Source organism: Penicillium cosmopolitanum, assembly GCF_028827165.1.
Source record: "Penicillium cosmopolitanum strain IBT 29677 chromosome Unknown utg000004l:1.0-4361866.0:1.0-4365735.0, whole genome shotgun sequence".
NCBI lineage: Eukaryota > Fungi > Ascomycota > Eurotiomycetes > Eurotiales > Aspergillaceae > Penicillium > Penicillium cosmopolitanum.
Genome location: NW_026622674.1, coordinates 2,229,645 through 2,252,558, shown reverse-complemented (window position 1 = coordinate 2,252,558; position 22,914 = coordinate 2,229,645). Strand labels below are relative to the sequence as shown.

The 22,914-nt window shown below is 51.3% G+C and overlaps 8 protein-coding genes across 8 annotated transcripts; 4 read left to right on the top strand and 4 right to left on the bottom strand.

Annotated features, from left to right (window-relative positions):
* Positions 1-72: 72 nt before the first annotated feature.
* N7509_002229 (eukaryotic translation initiation factor 3 subunit J) lies at positions 73-1,122 on the top strand (the record flags this gene model as incomplete). The annotated part of the gene is made up of 3 exons (XM_056626866.1): positions 73-91; positions 240-316; positions 418-1,122. 3 exons carry the CDS (start codon positions 73-75, stop codon positions 1,120-1,122), a joined length of 801 nt encoding a protein of 266 aa, XP_056492661.1.
* A 2,633-nt stretch (positions 1,123-3,755) lies between these two features.
* Positions 3,756-5,218, bottom strand: N7509_002228 (14-3-3 adaptor artA-like protein; the record flags this gene model as incomplete). The annotated part of the gene is made up of 8 exons (XM_056626865.1): positions 3,756-4,115; positions 4,191-4,278; positions 4,393-4,667; positions 4,734-4,745; positions 4,809-4,828; positions 4,895-4,941; positions 5,014-5,021; positions 5,207-5,218. 8 exons carry the CDS (start codon positions 5,216-5,218, stop codon positions 3,756-3,758), a joined length of 822 nt encoding a protein of 273 aa, XP_056492660.1.
* Positions 5,219-7,932: 2,714 nt separating this feature from the next.
* On the top strand, positions 7,933-11,225 carry N7509_002227 (uncharacterized protein; the record flags this gene model as incomplete). Its single annotated transcript, XM_056626864.1, has 6 exons — positions 7,933-8,050; positions 8,128-8,285; positions 8,362-10,449; positions 10,523-10,678; positions 10,735-11,057; positions 11,117-11,225. 6 exons carry the CDS (start codon positions 7,933-7,935, stop codon positions 11,223-11,225), a joined length of 2,952 nt encoding a protein of 983 aa, XP_056492659.1.
* Positions 11,226-12,208: 983 nt separating this feature from the next.
* Positions 12,209-14,217, top strand: N7509_002226 (putative l-fucose permease; the record flags this gene model as incomplete). Its single annotated transcript, XM_056626863.1, has 6 exons — positions 12,209-12,343; positions 12,437-12,537; positions 12,700-12,917; positions 13,099-13,443; positions 13,513-13,949; positions 14,041-14,217. The coding sequence occupies 6 exons, from the start codon at positions 12,209-12,211 to the stop codon at positions 14,215-14,217; spliced, it is 1,413 nt and encodes a 470-aa protein (XP_056492658.1).
* A 708-nt stretch (positions 14,218-14,925) lies between these two features.
* Positions 14,926-18,173, bottom strand: N7509_002225 (non-specific serine/threonine protein kinase; the record flags this gene model as incomplete). Its single annotated transcript, XM_056626862.1, has 4 exons — positions 14,926-17,381; positions 17,455-17,602; positions 17,685-17,802; positions 17,881-18,173. The coding sequence occupies 4 exons, from the start codon at positions 18,171-18,173 to the stop codon at positions 14,926-14,928; spliced, it is 3,015 nt and encodes a 1,004-aa protein (XP_056492657.1).
* Positions 18,174-18,943: 770 nt separating this feature from the next.
* Positions 18,944-20,507, bottom strand: cdc43 (protein geranylgeranyltransferase type I subunit CDC43; the record flags this gene model as incomplete). The annotated part of the gene is made up of 5 exons (XM_056626861.1): positions 18,944-19,077; positions 19,136-19,244; positions 19,305-19,708; positions 19,772-19,817; positions 19,893-20,507. The coding sequence occupies 5 exons, from the start codon at positions 20,505-20,507 to the stop codon at positions 18,944-18,946; spliced, it is 1,308 nt and encodes a 435-aa protein (XP_056492656.1).
* A 312-nt stretch (positions 20,508-20,819) lies between these two features.
* Positions 20,820-21,650, top strand: N7509_002223 (uncharacterized protein; the record flags this gene model as incomplete). The annotated part of the gene is made up of 3 exons (XM_056626860.1): positions 20,820-20,957; positions 21,043-21,381; positions 21,570-21,650. 3 exons carry the CDS (start codon positions 20,820-20,822, stop codon positions 21,648-21,650), a joined length of 558 nt encoding a protein of 185 aa, XP_056492655.1.
* A 417-nt stretch (positions 21,651-22,067) lies between these two features.
* Positions 22,068-22,800, bottom strand: N7509_002222 (CFEM domain-containing protein; the record flags this gene model as incomplete). The annotated part of the gene is made up of 3 exons (XM_056626859.1): positions 22,068-22,423; positions 22,498-22,627; positions 22,714-22,800. 3 exons carry the CDS (start codon positions 22,798-22,800, stop codon positions 22,068-22,070), a joined length of 573 nt encoding a protein of 190 aa, XP_056492654.1.
* Between the last annotated feature and the right edge of the window lie 114 nt (positions 22,801-22,914).

Sequence of the window (22,914 nt, the reverse complement as noted above, 5' to 3'; positions counted from 1 at the left end):
ACAGCGCATTCTTTCCCTCCCTCTTTTTCTTCTTTTTTAATTTCGTTCTCCGAACGTCTCTCATTTGCCAAAATGCCGCCTTCGAAGTGGGGTAAGTTTCTTATCCTGCGACTATCGCCCGTCCTCGTTAGGGTTGCCGCAGAAGTGGCTGCCGCTGTGGCAACTTGATGCGACTTGCAACTGTGGCTTCCGTTATATAATATTTTGACTGTGTGCTAATTTTATATTTTTCTTTATAGATGAGGAGGAGGACAGTGATTCCCCTCCCGTTGTTGCCGCTCCCCGCCGCCGATTCGACGATGAGGAGGAAGACGAAGTAAGGCCATTTCTAGCGAGTGGTCTCGCCACACGAGACCTGCTGTTCTCTTACACTTGTGGACACGGCGCTGATACATACCACCTTTTCCGAAACAACAGGTTCTCGACTCTTGGGACGCCGCCGAAGACTCCGAGGTAGAGCGCGAGAAGGCCAAGAAGGCCGAAGAAGCCGAGGCCGCGAAAAAGGCCGCCGCTCTCGCCAACAAGAAGACCAAGGCCCAGCGGATAGAAGAGCACCGCGAGCAGCGCCGTCTCGACGAAGCCAACTCCGACGACTTCGATGCGGATGAGACCGAGGCCGAGCGCCGCGAACGTTTGCGCCAACAGGAGCAGGACTCTGACCTTCAGCACGCGGCCGATCTCTTCTCGGGCATCGATGTGAACCGCAACCGTGGTGCTCCCAAGGCTGTCGTCATCACTGACTCTGCCGACCCTACCAACTCCATTGATCTCTCTGCGATGCCCCTCTTCAAGCCTACGACCAAGGACCAGTTCGCCCGTCTGTCCGATACCCTGATCCCGCTGATCACCCTCCACTCCAAGAAGCCGCAGTACTCTCTTTGGGCGCAGGAATTCACCCGCCGACTCGTTAAGGAGCTGCCCAGTGCGGAGATCAAGAAGATGGCCAGTGCGCTTACTACGGCTGGTAACGAGAAGCAGCGCGAGGAGCGCGCTGCTGATAAGGGTAACAAGAAGAGCAAGGCTGCTAAGACCAAGGTCTCGCTTGTTTCGAACCGGGATAACCAAATTGATAACAATGCCTATGATGGCGGTGATGGTCTTGCTGATGATGACTTCATGTAATGGATGGACAAACATTTTCTTTTTCTCTCTCTTTTATTCAGCACATCCCCGAATACCAAGTGTATATCCATCTCCGAACAATCACCTAGCATACGCAAATAGAACCATTCGAATCTGCCTTCTGCCTCTTTACTCAAGCCATACTTCCATTATTCATATACATTAATGCCAATTTAAACATGGCGTCCCCTCCCCAAAAGTAACTCAGTAACTCAATAATTCAAGAAACACGAGCCCGACTCCTCATAACACCCCGCTCACATTTACTCTTCTGAATCATAGCAAGATACTGCGCCTCATCGCAAATCCCCCTAATACTACTAGTACTAGTAGTAGTACCTGCCCCTCCACTTCCTCCTCCACCACTAAGATCAACATACCCCTCATCATCCAACACAAAAAGCGCCTCAAGCACCCAAGACCGACAAGTAAAACCCCGATTAACCCGCATAGCACCCCAACACAACGGCACAAGAGCCAATCGATCCGACAAAGCTTGATGCAGCACCGTTTCCAGCGATCCGAGTTTCAGAGCTACAAGTAGCCGGCGCAGTTGAGGTATTTCTTTCGTGGTGGTAGTTTCGTATTTCCATGATGTTGGGCCCGCGTCGTTCGTTATGTGGTATGTTGTTCCTGTCGTGTGCGTTTGTGTTAGGAACAGGGTCCAGTGGAAATTGTAGCTGTCTCCTCGGTCTAGGAGGAGGATGTATATTGTGTTTGGTTCGAAGGAGAGGGGAGTTGTTGGGTTGGATGAGGTGGTAGTAGTAGTCATAGTATCGACTGCCATTTTTCGAGAGGGCGGAGTGGAGGTCAGGTTCAAGACCAATAACTTGAAGATTAAACAAATTTGGAACGAGGGTTTTTCTCAACAAGGTTGTTCTGGAGAGTTTTCTTCTTGATTGAGCTTGAGAAAGGAGAGGAGCGGGTGGGGGGACTTTGCTTTAATGTATGTGTGTTTGCTCTCTATACGGATCTTGCTAGTGAGATGTTGATAGCCTTGCCTTACCCTACCATGCATATTGGCAACTAGCTAGCAGGGGTAAGAGTGACAACGTGTTAAAAAGAGCTATATGCAAAGCGTCATCGTTTTCCTTTATTCAATGACGTTCTTTTCTTAATTCATGCATCCTTTCTGTCAACCTTTTTAGTCCGAACTGAAATCAGACTGCAACTAGGCGTCCCTGCCCGATGCAGCTATGTGTTGCCCTGTTCTGCTGTTACTTTCGTATGTTAGGCATTGAATGCTATATCCCGTTCTGATATAAAAGGCAAGGGTCTTTGTTTGATGGGAAATATGTAGTAACTCTATCATGCATGCAGCATGCTTGTCCTCCAATGGGAGGAGAGTAAGCACCACACCACCTTTGGATCGGTTAGACAATCTCGTGAGACCTGCTAAATGGATCACCCTTTTGCTAAATGGACCATGGGCCCTTCTGAATCCAGATTAGTATGTAATCTCTATACAAATTTAGATATACTCAGTCTATGTCTACAGTAGTACTAGTACTACAAAAGTTTCTGACTCCCTGTTGTCTACTATCAGTTAATATCTTCTAATAGTTAGCAGACTAGTACCTACCCAGGTAGCCTTCAAAGTACGTGCTTTACTTCCAAATGTTAGACGTCAGTAAATTAAATTACCACTCTGAATTTCCTACCAAACACACAAACCATCTTTTTAAAAAATGTTAATTAAAATAGCAATCCATGATGTTCAAGTTTAGAGTGAGCATCTCCATCTGACCCATTAACGAGGTCACGGTGGAGATCAAACGGGGACAGCCAGACTGGGCGGAAAAGTGGACTAGTATAAATGGCCTGAGGCCTGCAAATACATATCTCGTACTAGCAATCTCTGGCCCCTGATCCCTGACCGACTCGCGTGTCCTTTGGCGAATGCACTAGTCACGCACACAGATGTCCTGCAGGTAAAGAAGTGAAATGACTAATGGGGTTTTTATTAAGGGCATTTTGCGTTCAGTTGGATCGGGTCGTGAGCTGGACATCTTTAATTTGGGGTTTTACTCCAGGTCTTTCTTAATATTACTAACTTGGCAGCAGTCACCGACAAGTCAATGAGTAAGCCTACATTGTAGTAATGAAATTACTAGACTACATGGACCTGGTCCATCGAATTACTCTCTACTCTGTACGTTGTACATCACACATCTACACAGGCAGAAACAATAAAAATCCGGGCGAGGGACCAGAGGGTAAATTGGAAAATAAACACATTGAATCGTGCTGGAGTGGGAATAGAGACAATAAAAGAGAGAGAAATTTCCACTCAGCCCCTTTTCTTTCGCTCGCGTCAAAGCCGAATATCAAACTCCGCCGACCGACCCACGCGGTTCCGAACACGAAACGCGTGCAAAACAGATAGTAGGTGCCGGTCCCCAACCCAGCTACACGCTGCGGATGAAAAACAAACAAGCAAGCGGTACTTGTAGAAATCCACGAATCACGATCACGATCACGAATCACGATCACGATCTAGGACAACAGAAATGCGAAGAAAAAACGCCCCCCTTACCAAGTATCGGCGTACGGTAACGGCTTCAATCGCAAACCCACCCCCCTCACACACCTACCTACCTATCCTACCACGGGCAGACATTCAGTCGGTCCGCTTAGGACTCCTCAGCAGGCTTGGTCTCCTCGGCGGGCTTTTCCTCGGCCGCGGGAGCCTCCTCGGAAGCAGCGGGGGCAGCGGCCTCGTCCTTAGCACCCTCAGCGTCCTGGCTGTCGGATGAGGTCCAGAGGGTCAGGTTGTCCCGCAGGAGTTGCATGATCAGAGTGCTGTCGCGGTAGCTCTCCTCGGAGAGGGAGTCGAGCTCGGCAATGGCATCGTCGAAGGCCTGCTTGGCGAGGTGGCATGCACGGTCGGGGGAGTTGAGGATCTCGTAGTAGAAGACGGAGAAGTTCAGGGCGAGACCGAGACGGATGGGGTGAGTGGGGGTGAGGTCAGTCTGGGCAACTTCGGTAGCGTTCTAGATTGGGGTGATCAGCAGATGTTACGGAATGCGGTGTAGGGAAGGAAAAAAGAAAGAAAGAGAAGATCATACCTTGTAGGCATCGTGGGCGGCAGTGGCGGCAACCTTGCGCTTCTCGCCGGAGGCGAACTCAGCGAGGTAACGGTGGTAGTCACCCTTCCTGTAAATCGAGAATATTAGTATTGCATGATAGAAGCATTCAAGAGAAATATCGGAGAAAGTAGACGGGGTGAAATAGAGACGGTGAGAAGCCATTCTTTCAGCGATAACGCACATCTTGTAGTAGAAGACCTTGGACTCGCCAGTCTCGGCCTTGGGGATCAAAGAGTCATCAAGAACATTCAGGACATCCTGGCAGACATCCTCAAGCTCCTTCTCGATCTTATCACGGTACTCCTTGATGATACCGACGTGCTGGTCGGATCCCTTGGACTCCTCCTTCTGCTCGATGGAGGAGATGATGCGCCACGAGGCACGGCGGGTACCAACAACGTTCTTGTAGGCAACGGAGAGCAGGTTGCGCTCATCGACAGTGAGCTCGCCGCCAATCTAGAGAGTTGTCAGTTCTGTCTCTGTGGCAGAGAAAGAATGGCGGAAAGCGTGGAGTTGTCGTACCTTGGCGACTTCCTGTTCAACTGGTTAGCCCGGGCGCTCAGATAATAAACAATAGGCGAGACGGATGCGACTGACCTTCATGAACTTGACCATTTCTGAAGGGAAAGCACCCTTGAGTCAGCATGCACCACCTTATTAGAATCCGGCACAGTCAATCTTACCATCGTAGCGTTCGGCCTGCTCGCAGAGCCGCGCGAGGAACGTCTTGCTGATGAGGGGGTTAGTGGTGTCACGGGGGTGGGGGGGAAAGGTCGCCGAAAGAGCATGGTTTGATGCTTACTTCTCACGCTGCATTGCGACGACAAAGGTTAGCGATGGTTTAAATCTGAAAGAAAATGACAGGATGCAGGGACCAGGATGAGAAGATGGGAATGATGATGGAGATGTGTGAGAGGGGGGTTGAATGCGATGGCGGTGACGGAACAGATGAGGGATGGAGGGGTTGAGGGGGTCAAGTAGAGAGCAATACGTACTTCAGAACCCATAGTGGATGTGTATGGTAGAGGGAGATGGTTAAGAGTGGTGGGGATTCGAGGAAAGGGAAGATGCAGAGGAGGAAGTTGGTTCAGAGGATCAAGTGGGGGGGGCGAAGACAGGACAAGGAGGAAGATGGGAGAGAGAGCGAGCGAGAGGAGAGCAGTCGGCTGAGTTGAGCTGTGTATTTTTGGTATTGCTTGTGTATTGCTTGAGGGGGGGAAATCAAAACAATACTGGGGGTACCGGGTACTTCTATTTTGCCGGGTTTCTCCGCTCGATACAAGGTATCTACTACCCTCTGTGTACTTTCTGCCGGACGTGGATGCCCGCCCAACTGGCTTGTCGGTAACCGGAATACACAAATACGAGAATATATTACACCACTCCTGCCTTGGGCTGCGCGGCTCTGTTCACGCCCAAAAGATACGGGTAACTCAGAACTATAGACAGAGAAGCCAAGAGATTTTACTCTGGCACGGCCATCGGATAATACTGCCGTTGTACTTGTCACGGTCACCGACCGCTACTGACACTGCCGCTATTTATCGGGTCCCCGTAGGTCCGGCGATCACTAACTCGGTGGGCCTCAGGCCTCATTTTTCGGCGAGGCCCTACTATGGGACTGTACATGAATTTGCAATAAATATTGGCATATTGCTATACTCTAGGAAACTGGAAGCATATCTACATGTGCCCATATTACAGAGTAAACTCAAGTCTCGCGATGACGATGATGCAACCGCATCGAACCTTCCAGCAATTCACGGCGCCTGACAACCTCAGGCCTTCGGGCTTAGGCTTAGGGTATGATGTAGTGGCCAGCCCACTCGCCAATCTCATCACATGCCATGCCATACATACACAGCCCGGAGAGGAGGGGACTGCATCAAAGTACAATACTCCGGATGCAATAGTATTTCCAATTGTTCCGTCCCATATCTGCCGGTGATTTATCATTTCCACAATGATTTGTTGATTTGTTGATTTGTTGACTGTCCCGTATATCACATCACCTGACATGGGTGATCTAGCCCCTGGGACAGGCACATGATAAATATCCAGAACAATATGTGCACTCTGGACAACCTACTCCAGCTGATCTGGCATGATAGATCAACTGCGCACTCAAAATTGAAAATGCAGAGATGCTTTACTTCTTCTGTACTGTATTTTATCAGAGGGCTACAATTGGGTACTAGGCCCGATCGCAATGCGGCCCCAATCTAAGTCTTCTCCGCAAATCCATAGTCAGGGCCTACACCAACCACCATGAGTGTCAAGCACCCGCCAATTTCAATCGGACGATCCTCATTGACGAAACCACACATACTGTAGACACATCACATCACAGCAAAGCAAAGCATAGCCAACCCACAACTTGAAAGGGACCACCCGTGGCCCGTGCTGTTCATGTCCATGTCCACTCCAATAGGGACGAGCAGACTGGGGTCCTCCAACCCATGATGCAAGTCGTCACCAAGCTAGGCTCAGCCCTACAGATGAATGGGAATTAGCGTGCTTATATACATGTACCACTGACACTGGTCCGGTCCACTCGGGTGATTCTATGTACATGCAGCTCGCCACTGGGGAAAACCACCGGCAGTCATTGGGGAGATGCCAGAATGGAGGAGGGAAAGTTTGTGCTCGTACAGTAAACTAGTGGGAGATGACGTTGCGCGTACCTCCGTAGATCGAGGGTCCCAGGGTTCAAGTTTTGAAACCAAAACCAAAACCAGGATCAGAATCAGAACCAGGATGAGGCCAACGAGCAAGTTAGTGAAATGCGGGTAAGGGGTGACCCGTTCAACTTCCCGACTCCTCTATCTGTGTGACTGGAACGAGAATGGCTCTGTACTTGTAGCGTCGTCCTCTCTCTCAGCCCTGTGTAAGCCAGACAGAACTGGGGCCAGTCTGGCGAACCAGTCAAGAGGCGACAGCGATAGGGCTGCTCCGCTAGATGGAGCAGTGTTGGCGCGCGTTGCGTCAGGGATCTCCGGTATCGATGCCGAGAGCTGGGATTTATTAAGGGGCTCGGTGGCTCTAGGCTGCATCGTTCTCCTCTTACCTATCGGAGGACCACAAGTGGAGTTTGTCGTCTCCCTCGCCAAGTCAGATTGTCTTCCCAAGACACCGCATTCTGCAATGAGACCAGTCGATCTGGTGATGAATGCCCCAGTGTTGGAGCCAGGCGGAACACCGCAGGAGGTGCATGGCTTAAAAGGAATGTCATTGATCTATTAGCATCTGGAAGGTGTTGAAACAGAGGTAGGAAATTTATTCATTGTAGATGGAAGCCAGTAGAAGGGGAGATGGATGTGTACACCGGCAGTATAGACTTTGCTAACCTGGAGAAACTTCAGCCCTGTTTGTGATGAGTCAGCAATCGGGGAACTGGATGAGAACACGTTGTGCCTCCGCGCTCCACTTTGCTGCTGGGCCCTGCGATCGTGAAGGGCAAAAAGGGAAAAGGAAAGAGAAAAAAAGAGAAAAAGAGAGAAATCTCATATATCCTTGCGCTCGTCCCTCCTTTGGCCCCTTCGATTTTCGAGTTTTGGCTGTCCCAGGGGCATGTATCATTTCTAATCTACTAGCACTTCCTTCCCGTTTCCTTCTGTTTCTTCCCCAGCTCTCCACTCTTTCTCTTCCCCTCCCCAACCCTCCCTCCCTCAATTGTCCTCTTTTTACCACAGAGTGACTTAGAGAGTGTGAGAGATACGTCATGGAGAATTCCTTCCTGCACTCTCCGTCGGAGGTGCTGAAACACTTCGATGTCTCGGAGCGCGACGGATTGACCAGCAATGCGGTCGTCCAGGCTCGCGAGCAGTATGGTCCCAATGGTCAGTGTGCACCCCCTTCGGAGTATGCGCCTTTGCGCTGTTGGCGAATACCTGAACCGATGCTAACCATCCTCTAGCTCTCGCTGAAGAACCCCCAACTCCTATGTGGGAGCTGATTCTGGAGCAATTCAAGGACCAGCTGGTGCTTATCTTGCTGGGCTCGGCTGCCGTGTCCTTTGTACTGGCCCTGTTCGAAGAAGGTGACGACTGGACTGCATTTGTGGACCCTGCCGTGGTACGTTTCCACCCAAACCGCGACGCCTTCGCAAGATTACACCCGGATGGCTACTAATCGTTCCTGTTGTTTACAGATTTTGACCATTCTGATCCTCAACGCGGTGGTGGGCGTCACCCAAGAAAGCAGCGCGGAAAAGGCAATTGCGGCTCTCCAGGAATATTCGGCCAATGAGGCCAAGGCTGTGCGTGATGGCAAGATGGTCAAGGTCAAGGCTGAGGATTTGGTGCCCGGCGATGTCATTGAGATCGCTGTTGGAGATCGCGTTCCCGCCGATTGCCGACTTATCTCGGTTCACAGCAACAGCTTCCGTGTTGACCAGGCTATTCTGACTGGTGAGAGCGAGAGTGTTGGCAAGGACACCAAAGCCATCAAGGACATCCAGGCTGTCAAGCAGGACCAAGTCAACATGCTCTTCTCCGGAACCACAGTTGTCAACGGACACGCCACTGCCGTTGTTGTTCTGACTGGTGGCTCAACTGCCATCGGTGATATCCACGACAGCATTACCTCTCAAATCTCCGAGCCGACCCCGCTGAAGCAAAAGATCAATGACTTTGGTGATATGCTGGCCAAGGTCATCTCGCTTATCTGTATCCTCGTCTGGCTGATCAACATCGAGCACTTCAACGATCCTTCCTTTGGTGGCTGGACCAAGGGTGCTATCTACTACCTGAAGATCGCGGTCTCTCTTGGCGTGGCCGCTATCCCCGAGGGTCTTGCTGTTGTTATCACTACTTGTCTTGCTTTGGGAACTCGCAAGATGGCCCAGAAGAACGCTGTTGTGCGCTCTCTGCCTTCGGTTGAAACACTGGGCAGCTGCAGCGTGATTTGCTCTGATAAGACTGGAACCCTCACCACCAACCAGATGAGCGTGGAAAAGATCCTTACTGTGTCCAGCACCGGTACCTCCATTGATGAGATTGATGTCGAGGGTACCACTTTCGCACCCGTTGGCAAGCTTTCTCGCGGCGGCAAGGCCGTCAATGATCTGGCCACTTCCTCCTCTACCGTGAAACAGATTGCCGAGGTCACTGCTCGTTGCAATGCCGCCAAACTCTCCCACGACCCCAAGACCGGCCAATTCGCTAACATCGGAGAACCCACCGAGGGAGCTCTGCGCGCCCTGGTCGAGAAGATTGGTACCGAGGACGCTTCCGTCAACAAGAAGATCTACTCCCTAGCTGCCCACGAGAGACTGCACAAGGTTAGCGAACACTACGAGAACCGTCTTGCTCTGGAGGCCACCTACGAATTCTCTCGCGATCGCAAGAGCATGTCTGTCCTTGTTCGCGATGGTGGCGAACAGAAGCTGCTTGTCAAGGGTGCTCCCGAGACTATCCTGGATCGCTGCACTCAAGTCCTGCAAGGCCCCGACGCATCCAAGGTTTCCATGACCGCTGCCCACAAGAAGCTGCTCTCCAACCAGGTCATCGAGTGTGGTAACCGCGGTCTCCGTGTGATGGCCATTGCCAGCCGTGGTGACCTCTCTAGCAAGGACAACTTGCACAACGCTACCTCTACCGACGACTACCTGAAGCTGGAGCAGAAGCTCACTCTTATCGGACTTGTTGCTATGCTGGACCCCCCTCGCCCCGAGGTTGCCGGCTCCATCAAGAAGTGCCACGATGCTGGTATCCGCGTTATTGTTATCACCGGTGACAACCAGAACACTGCCGAGTCGATCTGCCGCTCCATTGGTGTCTTTGGTGCTGATGAGGATCTTACTGGAAAGAGTTTCACTGGTCGTCAATTCGACGACCTCAGCGATGCTCAGAAGCTCCAGGCTGTCCAGACTGCTTCCCTGTTCTCCCGTACCGAGCCCAGCCACAAGTCCAAGCTGGTCGATCTGCTCCAGTCTCTGAACCACGTCGTTGCCATGACCGGTGACGGTGTCAACGATGCCCCCGCCCTGAAGAAGTCTGATATTGGTGTCGCCATGGGTACCGGTACCGACGTCGCCAAGCTGGCGGCCGATATGGTTCTGGCCGATGACAACTTTGCTACCATCACCGTCGCTGTTGAAGAGGGTCGCTCCATCTACAGCAACACCCAACAGTTCATCCGTTACCTGATCTCTTCCAACATCGGTGAGGTCGTCTCGATTTTCCTGACTGCTGCCCTGGGTATGCCCGAGGCTCTGATCCCCGTTCAGCTGCTGTGGGTGAACCTTGTCACCGATGGTCTCCCTGCTACTGCACTGTCCTTCAACCCCCCCTGACCACGATGTGATGAAGCGCCCACCTCGCCGTCGTGACGAGGCGCTCGTCGGTGGCTGGTTGTTGTTCCGTTACATGGTCATTGGTATTTACGTCGGTGCCGCCACTGTCTTCGGCTACGTTTGGTGGTTCATGTATAACCCGGAAGGTCCCCAGATCACCTTCTGGCAGCTGGTAAGCTTACCTTTGATGCTCCCTTGATTGTAACCCTTTCTAACTATATCTTCTAGTCTCACTGGCACCACTGCTCTGCCCAGTTCCCGGAAATCGGCTGCCAGATGTTCAGCAACGACATGGCCAAGTCCGCATCGACCGTCTCTCTTTCCATCCTTGTGGTGATTGAGATGCTGAACGCTATGAACGCGCTGTCCTCCAGCGAATCTCTCTTCACCTTCTTCCTCCACAACAACCCGATGCTGATCTATGCCATCGCCCTCTCGATGGCTCTGCACTTTGCTATCCTCTACATCCCCTTCTTGCAGACCCTGTTCTCCATCCTGCCCCTGGGCTGGACTGAATGGCAGGCCGTGTTGGTGATTAGTGCCCCCGTGATGTGAGTTTCCCTTTCCGCCTTATAGTTATGTGACTGGCATAATACTAATAACCGCATAGTTTGATCGACGAGGTCCTCAAGTTCATGGAACGCCAACTGTACGATTCGAAGGTGGCTACTATCGCCCCGGTCCAGAATGGTGCCGCTAGCAAGCCCAAGCGGGCTTAAATGAACGATGAGATGAGATGAGATGATCCGATGAATCGGCATACAGGAAAGAGGAAGACTCAATTTTGAAATAGAAATAGACCTGTGAAAGCTGTGCCATCTATCCTCCATATCAGAGGCGGGGGATGTATCATGCCATTGAATAGAAGAAATGAATTTCACTCTGCTCTGACTTTGAAAGAGTTGCTGTTACAAGTTTTCCCTTTGCCCCCTCTCCTCTAATCGGGCCTCAATACCCCGAACCTAAACTCTGAATTTTTGAAAGCTGTGAACTTTGACCCTTTCGCGTGCCACCTTCCACCGCCACACCTTCGTAGAATAAATAACCTTGGAAACTACTCGCAACGGACCAAGCAAAGCAACCAACCCCGATGCAACAATGATAAACAGGCTAAAAACCAAGAACCTAACCCCCCACAGACGTATTCTAACTTCGGATTCTCCACCTCCACAGCCCGTGCCGTGTCCCATCTAAACCCCGCGCTGCAAGATCCCCAAGCGCCGCCGGACTCACGACAAACAGAGTTAGACTGCTCCTCCGGCGTCACTCTCGGGGTAACTCCGGTGCTGCGATGCCAGTGCTGACTGGTTCGGTTTTGGTGCGTCAAGACGGGAGGGCAGGGATCGACGTGCCACCCCGGATTCTTCTTGTGTGGGGGTTGGGGTTTGACATACGAGTAGGATCAAGGGCCGAGGAGAGGGTGATGTGACATTCTCCAGTGTTACCCTGCTATTCCTGGTGGATGTCAAATGAAATAACTGCTCTCATTTAGCCTTGCAGCTTCTTCTTTTCTTCTTCTTTCCATCTTCTCTCTGCATTCTTCTCCTTTTTTAAAATACTAAGATCCATCCATCACCCCCTGCAAAGCCCTGGACTGGACTTGCATCTGGCTTCTACTCCCCCCTACCCTGGATAAATAACCTCCCATCTAAACAAACCAACCCACCAATTCAGGACTTCGTGCAAGTCATCCCCGCTCATCATGGGCGTTAAGGGATTTTTCCGGAATCGCTCCGGCATGCGTATTGATAATAGTAAGACGACTAGTGCTGCTACTCTGACGCTGCGACAGAGTTTGTATCCTCTTGGTTTGGTTACGATTTTGTTCTTTCTTTGGGTATGTAGACCTTTTGTTCTTTCCTGCCCCGCTCCGGCAAGGTTAGGTCTCACTTAGTGTGCCATCATGCTGAGCCAGTCGTCCATCTTCTAGGGATTTGCGTACGGCTTACTTGATACTCTCAATAAGCATTTCCAGAATACGCTGCACATTACGCGTGGTCGTTCGGCGGGTCTTCAGGCTGCTTATTTCGGGTATGTATACATCTGTCGAGTCCTAGTACCTACATAGGTAGGGGGTGGTAGTATAATATATACTACTCCTTTAGTTATTGGGAACTTGAAGTTGAACATTGCAAGGTTCAGATTCAAAATGATTTAGGAAACCCTAACTAACATATCCATCCAACTATGCAGCGCATACCCACTCGCCTCACTAGGTTATGCCAATTGGATCCTGCGCCACTACGGCTACAAAACGGTCTTCATCTTCGGACTCGTCCTCTACGGCATTGGCGCTTTGTGCATGTGGCCCGCCGGACTGAATGAGTCTTTCGGTGGATTCTGCGGCGCTACCTTCGTTATTGGGTCTGGATTGGGTTCTTTGGAGACGGCGGCGAATCCTTATCTTACCGGTATGAGGCAAAGCATTCATTTCATCCCATGTCCTTCATGGGACTCGGATTCAATTCAATCCTTCACCCCCTACGAGTCCTCCTCCATCATGATCTACATAATGGATCAAACCCAAAAGAACATATCCAGCGAACTTGAAACCAAACCCAAAAACCCAAGCTAACACCATACCCCCCCCAGTCTGCGGCCCGCCCCGGTACTCCGAAATCCGCATAAACTTCGCCCAAGCCTTCAACGCAATCGGCACAGTCGTCGGACCCGTGCTAGGTTCCTACGTATTCTTCACCGAAACAGCCGACGACGTCTCAGCTCTACAACGCGTACAATGGGTCTACCTAGCAATCGGAATATTCGTCTTCTGCCTCGCATTCGTATTCTTCATCTCGAATATTCCCGAAGTCACGGATGAGGATATGGCATTTCAGGTTTCGGCTACGCATGTCGATGAGCAGAATAAACCTTTCTGGAAACAGTATAAGCTTTTTCATGCTACGCTTGCTCAGTTTACTTATACTGGTGCTCAGGGTATGTTTATGTTATCACAGCCACCCAGCCAGCCACTGACTAACTAACTAACCTTCTTTTCACGCTCAGTCGCCATCGCGGGTTACTTCATAAACTACGTAACAGACACCTGGCCTCCCTCCGACAGCGCCAAAGGCGCAAAACTCCTCGCCGGCGCGCAAGGCGCATTCGCCGTGGGCCGCTTCCTAGGTTCAGGACTAATGAGATTCACCAAAGCCCGATGGGTCTTTTTGGTATATTTATCATGCACGGTAGCGTTTCTAGCTGCGTCCGTGACGCAGCGAGAAGAGAAAGGTGTGGCGATGTTATTCTTGACATTATTTTTTGAATCGGTTTGTTTTCCGACTATCGTTGCGTTGGGAATTAGGGGGCTGGGAAGACATTATAAGCGTGGTTCGGGGTTTATTGTTGGTGGTGTTTGTGGTGGGGCGGTTGTTCCGCCTATTTTGGGGCATGTGGCTGATATGAGGAATGATACGGGGTTTGCTATGATTGTTCCTACTATGGTGAGTTTCAAGCTGGATTTGGATTCTTCATGGCCAAGAGTTGGGGGCGGGATTGGGGTTGGAGGCTTTTTGCTAATGGCTCTTTTTATAGTTCATGGTTGTTGCGTGGACGTATGCTGTTGCGGTCAATTTCTCGCCGTCGTATCGGGATACGGTTGATAAGGTGGGTGAGAGTACGGTTGGGTTGCAGGATGAGAGGGTTGATGAGGAGAAGGTTGTTGAGGCGGAGCATCATGATGAGAAGGAGGTGCCTGTTCATCGGGATTAGCTGTAGACATCATGATATCATTGACTTCTAGTAGGACACTAGTAATCTGTTTATCCAGATCTTTCGATTAAGAATGCAAGAGCTATTAGTACTATGCTATACACCAAGTCAACTGGGCAGTCACTGCGTTTATATCATCTACTACTACTAGTACCCTGGCCTGATTCTGTACATGTGAAAAACTATAATGAGTCGGACTCTGGGAATTGTAAAAGATGCACTGGTATCATTATGCAGGCGTTGGCCAAATATTCAAAGCAAGTCTATAGGGCTGTGATAAAAATGCAAGTCAAGCAAAGCAATGTGGGTGACCTGTGATGTATGAGATCCGGGGTAGTAGATATAACAAGAAAAGGAAAAGCTCGAATGAGTACAGATGGGCTTCATTTCATTCAGTGAGAAAGAAGCAGGTGAGACACGGAAAAGGAAATATAAGAGAGGGTGAATGTTGAGAGAGAGTTGCGTGGCGCAAAAGAAGTTGGAGGCCGGGGTGGTGGAAACAAAAAACATATCGCAAAATGCGAGCCAAAATAAAGGCTGTGTATAAAACTTGCAAACATCGAGGGGGTATAAAGTAAGCACAAGCACAAGCGCAGAAACAGCTCTATCGTTCTAACCAAGTGTGGATGGAAATGAGATGGGACGGGGAGGGGAGGAATATAACGCCGGCATCCAACAACAGCAAAAAAGCAAAGCAAGGTAGACCGTTTAATCGGAGGAAGGAACAGGCTTAGTAGTAGCAGCTGCGTCACCAGTTGCATTTGCCTCGGCACTTTGGCTGGCAGATGCTTCGGCGTCGTCGTTGGCGGTTTCGTTGGCGATGACTGCTGCGACTGCTGCGGCTGTTTCAGGCCGGGGAGAGCGTAGTGATGAGGAGCGCGGGGGCCGTAGCGGACTAGATTCTAGTTCGGCGGCGGGCTCGAGGGCGTTCTTGTGGGTTGACGTGGGGGAACTGGGTTCTTCGGCTTCGGCAGTCTCCTTGATAGACTGGCTACTCTCCTGGAGAGTCTCGCCGTGTCCAGCCCGACCATCTTCTCCCTCCTCTTCTTCTTCTCCTTCGAACTCCTCGACCTCTTCAATTTCATCCTCGAAGCCATCATCTTCCTCTTCTTCGATAATTTGGCTCTTTCGTGCTGCCGGTCGTCCAACAGGAGGGACGGATTCACTGGCTTCGACTGGTTGACCAGCAACAGGTGAATGAACCATGCCGGAAGACACCATCAGGTTGGATGTGTGAATCATCGGTCCCTTGAAGGCGGATCGCTTGCGCCTGGCGAAGACCAAGCTTGAAGAAGGCGAGTACAGTAGCGGAGTAGGCGCAGCCTCATTGAACGCAGACGGCATTTCGCCAGTGTTGACAACTTCTCTAGGAGCGCCTCCAGGTCCACGGACAAGCCGAATGTTACTGGGGAAGCGGGCTGATGAGCCTGGGGTGGTGGGAAGAACCTTGATGGAATTGTGAGGAGACTTGGAAATTCTCGCAGTTGGTGTTGCGACGGTGTCCATGCTGTTGGATGAAATTGAGGACGCTTTAGAATGAGCTCGGGTGTGATGAATGCTGCGTATCGAGGATACAGAGGAGGAGGTCGACTTCCGTCCACGCAGTCCAGCCGAAGATCGCCGGTACGAGCCGCGAGGGGTAATTGGCGACGGTGACAGTGAGTTGCGATTGCTGCGATTGCTGCGAATACTGGAGTGGCCGGTATTTAATGGACGTGGCTGACGAGGATATGAGTGCCGATTCTGACGATAAGAAGCACTGCTAGGAGCCAAGCTACTCCCCGCGGAGATCCGTTTGTTTTGCGTAGGCGTTACAATTTCTTCGGGTTGTATATTAGTCGCGGACAAAGGGGAGGAGGATGCTTTCTTTCCAGTATCTTGACTTTTCGCAGGGCTGAATTTGTCCGACAGGAATTTGCGGGATCCGGACGATTTGGAACCGGGAGAGCGAGCGCGTTTGGCGGTTTCGGCAAACCAATGTTTCAACTGGGCGAGTTGGCTGATGATCGGATGATGGCGTCTATTGGTACGGCGTCGGAAGATGCCATGGTGCTGCGTCAATTCTGGCTGCGAGGCACTGACATGTAGCATGCTGGGTCGAGAGGACCGTCTCTTGTCCTTTGGCGGGGGAATAGGACGACGGCGCATTGTCGAGTTGGAACGTATCGATTCCTTGTCGACCGACCGCGGAGTTGTTACTTCTGGCGTGCGTACAGGTAGAGGCTCCGGTAGCGAGGGTAGCTCGGGGACTGCAAGTTGAGATGGAAGGCTTCGTCTGTCTCGGCGTCCGCGCTCGTGGAGCTGGCTATCTGAGTTGGCATGCCCTTCCTCATCCACCTCAACTAGAGCGGCTGAGAGCTTTTCTAATCGACTGCTTGCAGCGCTAAGACGGCGCATGTTTTTCGCTTCTACCTCTCGTTGCTGTCGTTTCTTCTCCCGCTTTTTCTCTTTTCGTTGCTCTTTCTCAATCAGCAGGGCCCACCACCCAGCCAAGGGGTCACATCGCTGCGCCAGAACATTCTCAATAACCTCGTCAATGTTGACTCCTGCACTCTTCATTCGCTGTAGGGTCGTTTTCTCCAGAGGTGTCGTAAACGGAGAAGGTTGCGGGATTTTGAGAATAGCGAGTTGCTCGGGGGCGTGTTCGGAAAGGAATGGATGGGAGAGAATGTCCTGTAAGCTCGGCCGGATCAACGGCCGCTTAGAAAGGAGAAGGTTGACCAATGCCTTTGCCTCATCCGTGAACTTGTCGTTGTAGATGGGGTCCTCCGAGAGAATGCGTTTCTTGGTGACTTGGTCGTCGTCGTCGTCATATGGTAATTCCCCCGCCAATAGCGCATAAAGGATGATGCCCAAGCTCCACACGTCGACCTTTTCACCAGCATATTTCTCTCCTTTCAGCATCTCCGGAGCACTGTAACAGATGGTCCCACAGAAAGTTTGTAGGTAGCTGGCCTTTCCTTCATACTCGCGTGTGAATCCAAAATCACACAGTTTGACGTTCTCGTGTTTATCCAGCAAAATGTTCTCCAGTTTGAGATCCCGATGAACACACGACTTGCTATGAACATACGCCACTGCGCCGACCAGTTGGGTAAAGATCCGTTTCACTTTGTCGACGGGCAGCGGGCCATGGCGGAGAAGGTAATTGTAAAGTTCGTCGCCTATGAGGAGAAAAGAGAAGCGCAAGTTAGCTCTGTGTATCCTGCCATGTCGCAACCACCCAATTCAACATACCAGGACAGAATTCCAACACAAGCCAGACTAGCTCTTCTGTGACGACAACCTCATAGAGACGCGCAATATGAGGGTGGAGGAATTGGCGGTGGTGGTGGATCTCACGCGCGAGGTTGGTATCCTCCTTGCTGGAGGACTTGAGAACAACCTAGTAAGTGAAGATGGTGTCAGTTGCCTCTGTCTCGGGGTTTTACATCATCACCCTCGTCCACTCCCCCGTATATGCGTACCTTGGAGCCATTGGTGAGCTTGTGAGACGCGAGATACACTTTTCCAAAAGAGCCCTTGCCAATTAATCTCCCTAGAGTGTAATTTCCCACGCTGCGAAGGTCCTTGGACGAAAATTCCCTGTGAAGCCTCGCGCATTAGCCAAATGGACCAGGACCACACGACTTCGAAATTTTGGGCAGCTGGGAGTGACCTTACTCGAGTAATTCATTGTAGGAGTTGGCAAGCTGTGACCGCACGCGACTCAAGTTAGCTAACGGTCCTGATGTGATGTTCCCGTTCCTGCGCAAAGCGATATCGGCACCGGCGAGGCCAAGCGCACCACCCACACCCACACACGCACCTTTTCCTTTTGTTTCTGGCTTTGCACCCCCGCTCTCGTCCTGGGCGGCATGTGTTATGATCGATCTCCGGGATTGCCGTCGGCCGCGGAGGTCTCTGCGCGTGTCGAATAGGGAGGCGTGGAGAAGTGGGCTGTTCGGTTTTGCCATTCAAGAGAAGACGAAGGGACGGGGAAATGAAGATCGGCAGAATGGGTTGGCGAGGTAGGGAGGAGAGGGCGATGTCGAACACGAACTCGAACTCGAACTGGTGGTGAGGTATGGTGCGAGGTATAGGATATGTCCTGGTAGGGAGGAGGTTGACAAGGGAGAAATTCGGGGAATGCGGTACAAAGCAAAGCAAACCAGACGTCAACGGGAACGTGGACCGTGGACCAAGTGGAGTCCACACTATGCTATTTTCTGTTTTATTGTACTATTTTTTCCCTCGAACGGCCTTGACCAACACTAGCGTTGACTCGATTATATCATACACGGCTTGAGCCCCTGAGTGATGCGAAAGTGGGAGGAAAGTGGGAAGTGGAAATTACCTTGCCCGTTTCATAGTTAATCTACGACTAATTAATTTTAGTTCCAGTTCTTGCTGACTAGTGATGTGATGTGATTCTACTCCGTAACAAGTTTGGGGCCGCTCGGGGTCACTTTACTCTCTTCTGGTGACTTCTGGTGACTTTCCTCTTGCAACTCACCAGGGTTCCCCGGTCCATGTGCCCCTCCCCCAAATTACTATTAATACGGAGTACATGATGCGACTCAATTTATGCGCGTCTACTCATTGGTGCCCATGGCGGTGCGTTGGACCAATGGCTTACGGAGGCAAAACCTGCAGGGTTGATCATGATCATACAATGGGCTGGGGTTGATTCGGCTTTTGCGTTGCATTTTGCTTTTGCTTTTGGTGGGGAATATTCTATCCCTATCTACTTATGCCACGGCAATGATTCCAGGTGCCGCACAACACGCTCGGTAGTGACCAGTGCAGGATCGACGCGAGCGAGGCCAGTCTCGCCTTGAAAGGCGAGCGAGACTAGGCCAAAACATGAGTGGAGGAGATCTGGCTAGGGTTAGCATGTCAATTCGCCTCCGGAGGGACCTCCTCTGTTTCGCCTTACCGGGGGTATCGCCCGGGACTTTTCCAAAGCCACCCACGAGATGTTGCGTCTTCTCTAGAAGATATCGCCGATTGCGAACGTCATCGATCACCGAGGATCGGTTTAGCATCTATGATATGCTGTGAGCGGATGTCTTGGAGACAAAAACAAGGTTCCCTGAAACACCTACCGCCAGCGTTGCCCCGTTCCAGAACGAATAGCAGGTGTCCGCCACCTTGTTGCACCGGCCATTGAAACCGGCACAGGTTATTGTCTCGCTGGGTATCGATGCGATCTTGGGAAGTGAAAAGATCTCGTCAGTTGATAGACGGAGGGTCCCAACATCTCTGTCTATCGTCGGCTGGTGGGCGGCAGCATCGTTATTAGTTTCTGCGCTTCCCTCGTCATCGTCCTCACCCTCATCCTCTTCCTCGTCATCCTCTTCCCCCAAGTCGTTCGTCTGTCGTGATGCCAACCACGCAACCAGAGTCTCAAACTGCAAAGACCCAGGCGACAACAACTGCACCGGTCGGGTGTCAACTGATGCCCGACGTAGAAACTCTAGAGATCCAACTGCGCAATATGTATGACCACCTATATCGCCTTGTCAAAAAGGTCGGCCGGAGGGGAGACGTCGGGGGGGGGGGGAGTACGTACTGTGAGCTTCACGGTATGGAGACTCAGCCATGCCACCATCGTAACTCTGAGACAAAACCACCATCAGTAAACCGGACTCGACTGGGAGCGCCCGAAAAAGGAACCGGGAAGGTCAACTCACCTGGCAAGCCTGAATAAACGAGATAAACCGGGGTACATCAATATCCTCCACCTCCTCCACCCCCATCCCACTCCTACCACGCAATATAAACCGAATCCCCGCCGCACAACAACAATACCTCAAATCACTATTTCCCTCAATCTCCTCCCCCGGGCCCAGAACCTCCCCAAAACTCCCATCACCACGCTGTAACTTCGGAAGCCACCGTAAACACTCCACCCGCTTCACGCGCGCCAAATCATCACCGAGAACAAGCAAATTGACCAGCGCAAAGAAGGTCGCTGGCACATTCGCCGGATCCCAAGCTTCATTCTCTGGTGTCCGATTGCTGGCGCCAAAATCCGTGCCTGAGAAGCCCCGGAATCCTCCAGAGGGTACTTGGCAGTGGTACACCCAGTCGATGTAGGTTTGTCGTTCTTCGGGGGTGGTTTTGCTGTTCAGGGCGTCGAGGACGTCTAGACCTGTCAATGTGAGGAAGGCGAGGAGCATGCGGTTGGAGTCATTGGATATATAAGCCGAGGGGAGGAAGGTCTTTAGGCATCGTAGGTAGTATTTGATATGGCGCTCAGTGTTGAGGATGGGTTCGGGTGAGGCCGAGGCCTTGGGTTGGGCCATTGTGGAGAGTGGAAGGTTGAACAGAGTGCGAAATGAGTCGACGGAATCAATGCTGTTTTCCCTTTGATCTTTCCTTCTCCAATCAGCACTAACTTGGAATGCGACAGCGATTCAACGTGGGTGGTGGGGTGTGGAATCTCTCGGTGTTTTCCCCCACATACGCCGCGTCGGCCGCAGACACTCGGACCACCCACGGCCAACTGCCTGCCAGCTCCGCCAGCTCCGCCAGCCGCAGAAGGCCACAGCTGTCACTTTTTCTTCCTTCCAGAACTTCTCGGTTTCCATACTATATACACACACCATCCGCGCAAAATGGTCCTCCTCTCATCTAAAACCATTATCCAGGCACACGCCGTGCTCCTAATCGTCATTGCGGGATACCTAATCAAGAATCCAGCCTTGATCACGAACTGCGATCTCGTATTTATGATGGGCGAGGCATTGAACATTGTACGAAACACGTCCCCTTCTTCAACCCTCCCAAACCAAACCAATTCTCTAGTCTATCCAACCTATACTAACCTGTTATCCCCAGGACTTCCCAACAACAACCCCAGCCCTCGAAAACCCCTTTGTCTTCTGCTCAGTCCCACTAGCCGCAATCGCAATCTTCGACCTAATCCTCCTCTCAACCCTCCCCTACAAAAACGCCCTAGACGAAGCCCTCCGCTACGTCCGCCCCCTCCGTAATGGAAACCTCCCCGCTGAAGATCTCCAAGTACTCGCCAGTTTGCCGGAATATATCACCAAGTCCCTGACAATGTACTGGAATGTGTGGGTCAGTGTTGCGGCGAGTCGGTTCAGTCTTTATGGGGGTATTTCGTTCTTTATTTATCAGGGCAGGGATTCTATGGTTGCTTCGGTTTATGGGGGGGTCGGAGGCCGCGGAGGGGTTGGGGAGGATTAAGTCGAGGGTTGTTTTTACTTTTTGCTTTATGGAGATGATGACTTGGTTTTGGGTATGTTTCCCCTGTCCTTGTGGCTGTGGCTCTGGGTTTCCACCCCTTTTGGTGGGTGTGGTGATTATTATGAGGAAGGACTGACATTTTTTTTCTGCTTTAGATCTTCGCTACTCTCCGCCAGGAACGACAGGAGAAGTTGACCAAGCTACTTGAAGATGCTCGTGAGGAGGCTTCCGATTAAATGGCTAGCAGTTGACTACCCATGGCGCACAAATTGTATCAAAAGAATAGAGTGTTTGCTTCGTTTCGATTCGATCGTTCAATACATCATACTACATGGTATCCCATTAATACATACGCTGGATAAGATGATAAAACCCCTCTCCGCGGAGGGGCTAAAGATAAGAATAAATTGAAAAAGAAAAGGAAAGGAAAACGAAAATTAAACGAAAATGAAAAACAGAATCATCCACCCCGAAATCGAAGTGAAAGAGATTCAGATTCACAGAACATGGGGTAGTATCGATCATTCAGTCATAAAATGCGGGCATCTCATTATCCCGTCACAGATCGATACCCTGCACATCCACATCCAGTCCAGCTCAACTCAGCACAGCACCCTGGGCCAAGGTAAAGCCAAACCAAGGGAAGCTACTTTCTAAACGAAGAAAGCAACAGCAGCAACGGCACCAGCAGCTGCCATCAAAGAAGTATCCTTGACCTGGCCGAAGACAGCAGCATTGGTGGTGTGAGCAGCAGAGGTCGACGCAGCGGTGGAAGACCCAGTGCCAGAAGCATGGGTCCCAGTAGCAGTGGTCTTGGTGCCAGTCATAGTGGAGTCCTTGGTGGTATCAGCAGTGGCAGCGGTTCCAGTGCCGGTAGTAGTTCCAGTCTTGGTTTCAGTTCCAGTCTTAGTACCAGTTGAGGCACTGGCGCCGGTTGAACAGACGACGGAGCTGGGGACATCGGTTACGCCGCCGCGGGCACAGATTGATTTGGCGACCTTGAGAGTGGCTGTACAGAATTGTGTTAGTTTTCGTTTTCATTTTGGCGCGATTTGTACTGGATATGGATAGGTGATTACTTACTCTCCTGATCATCCTTGGAGCACTTATCAGCGACACAGCAGGAGATGTCGCTCAGGAAGGACTTGGTAGTGCAGATGCACTTGACGTCGATTCCACAGCTGGCGGGAATGGCGTCGGTTGCACAAGAGCGCTTTGACTTTGTTAGTGGCTGTTCGCTAGTTGCATGGTTGTGGTTCGCGGATACGGGGTCCTGCGATGAATTGGATACAAACGTACCGCACAATCGGGCAGGTCACCGAGACCTTGGGCGACGACGGTGGACAGCAGAGCTGCCAGAGCGAGAGTGAGCTGAGACAGCTTCATGGTGAGTAGAGTACAGCGGGGTGCAGTTAATTGTGTGGAAGAGAGTGGGAGTGTGTGAGAGAAGAGAAGTGCGAGGTGAAGGGAAGAGGGAAGAGGGAGAAGGAGAGGCAGGAT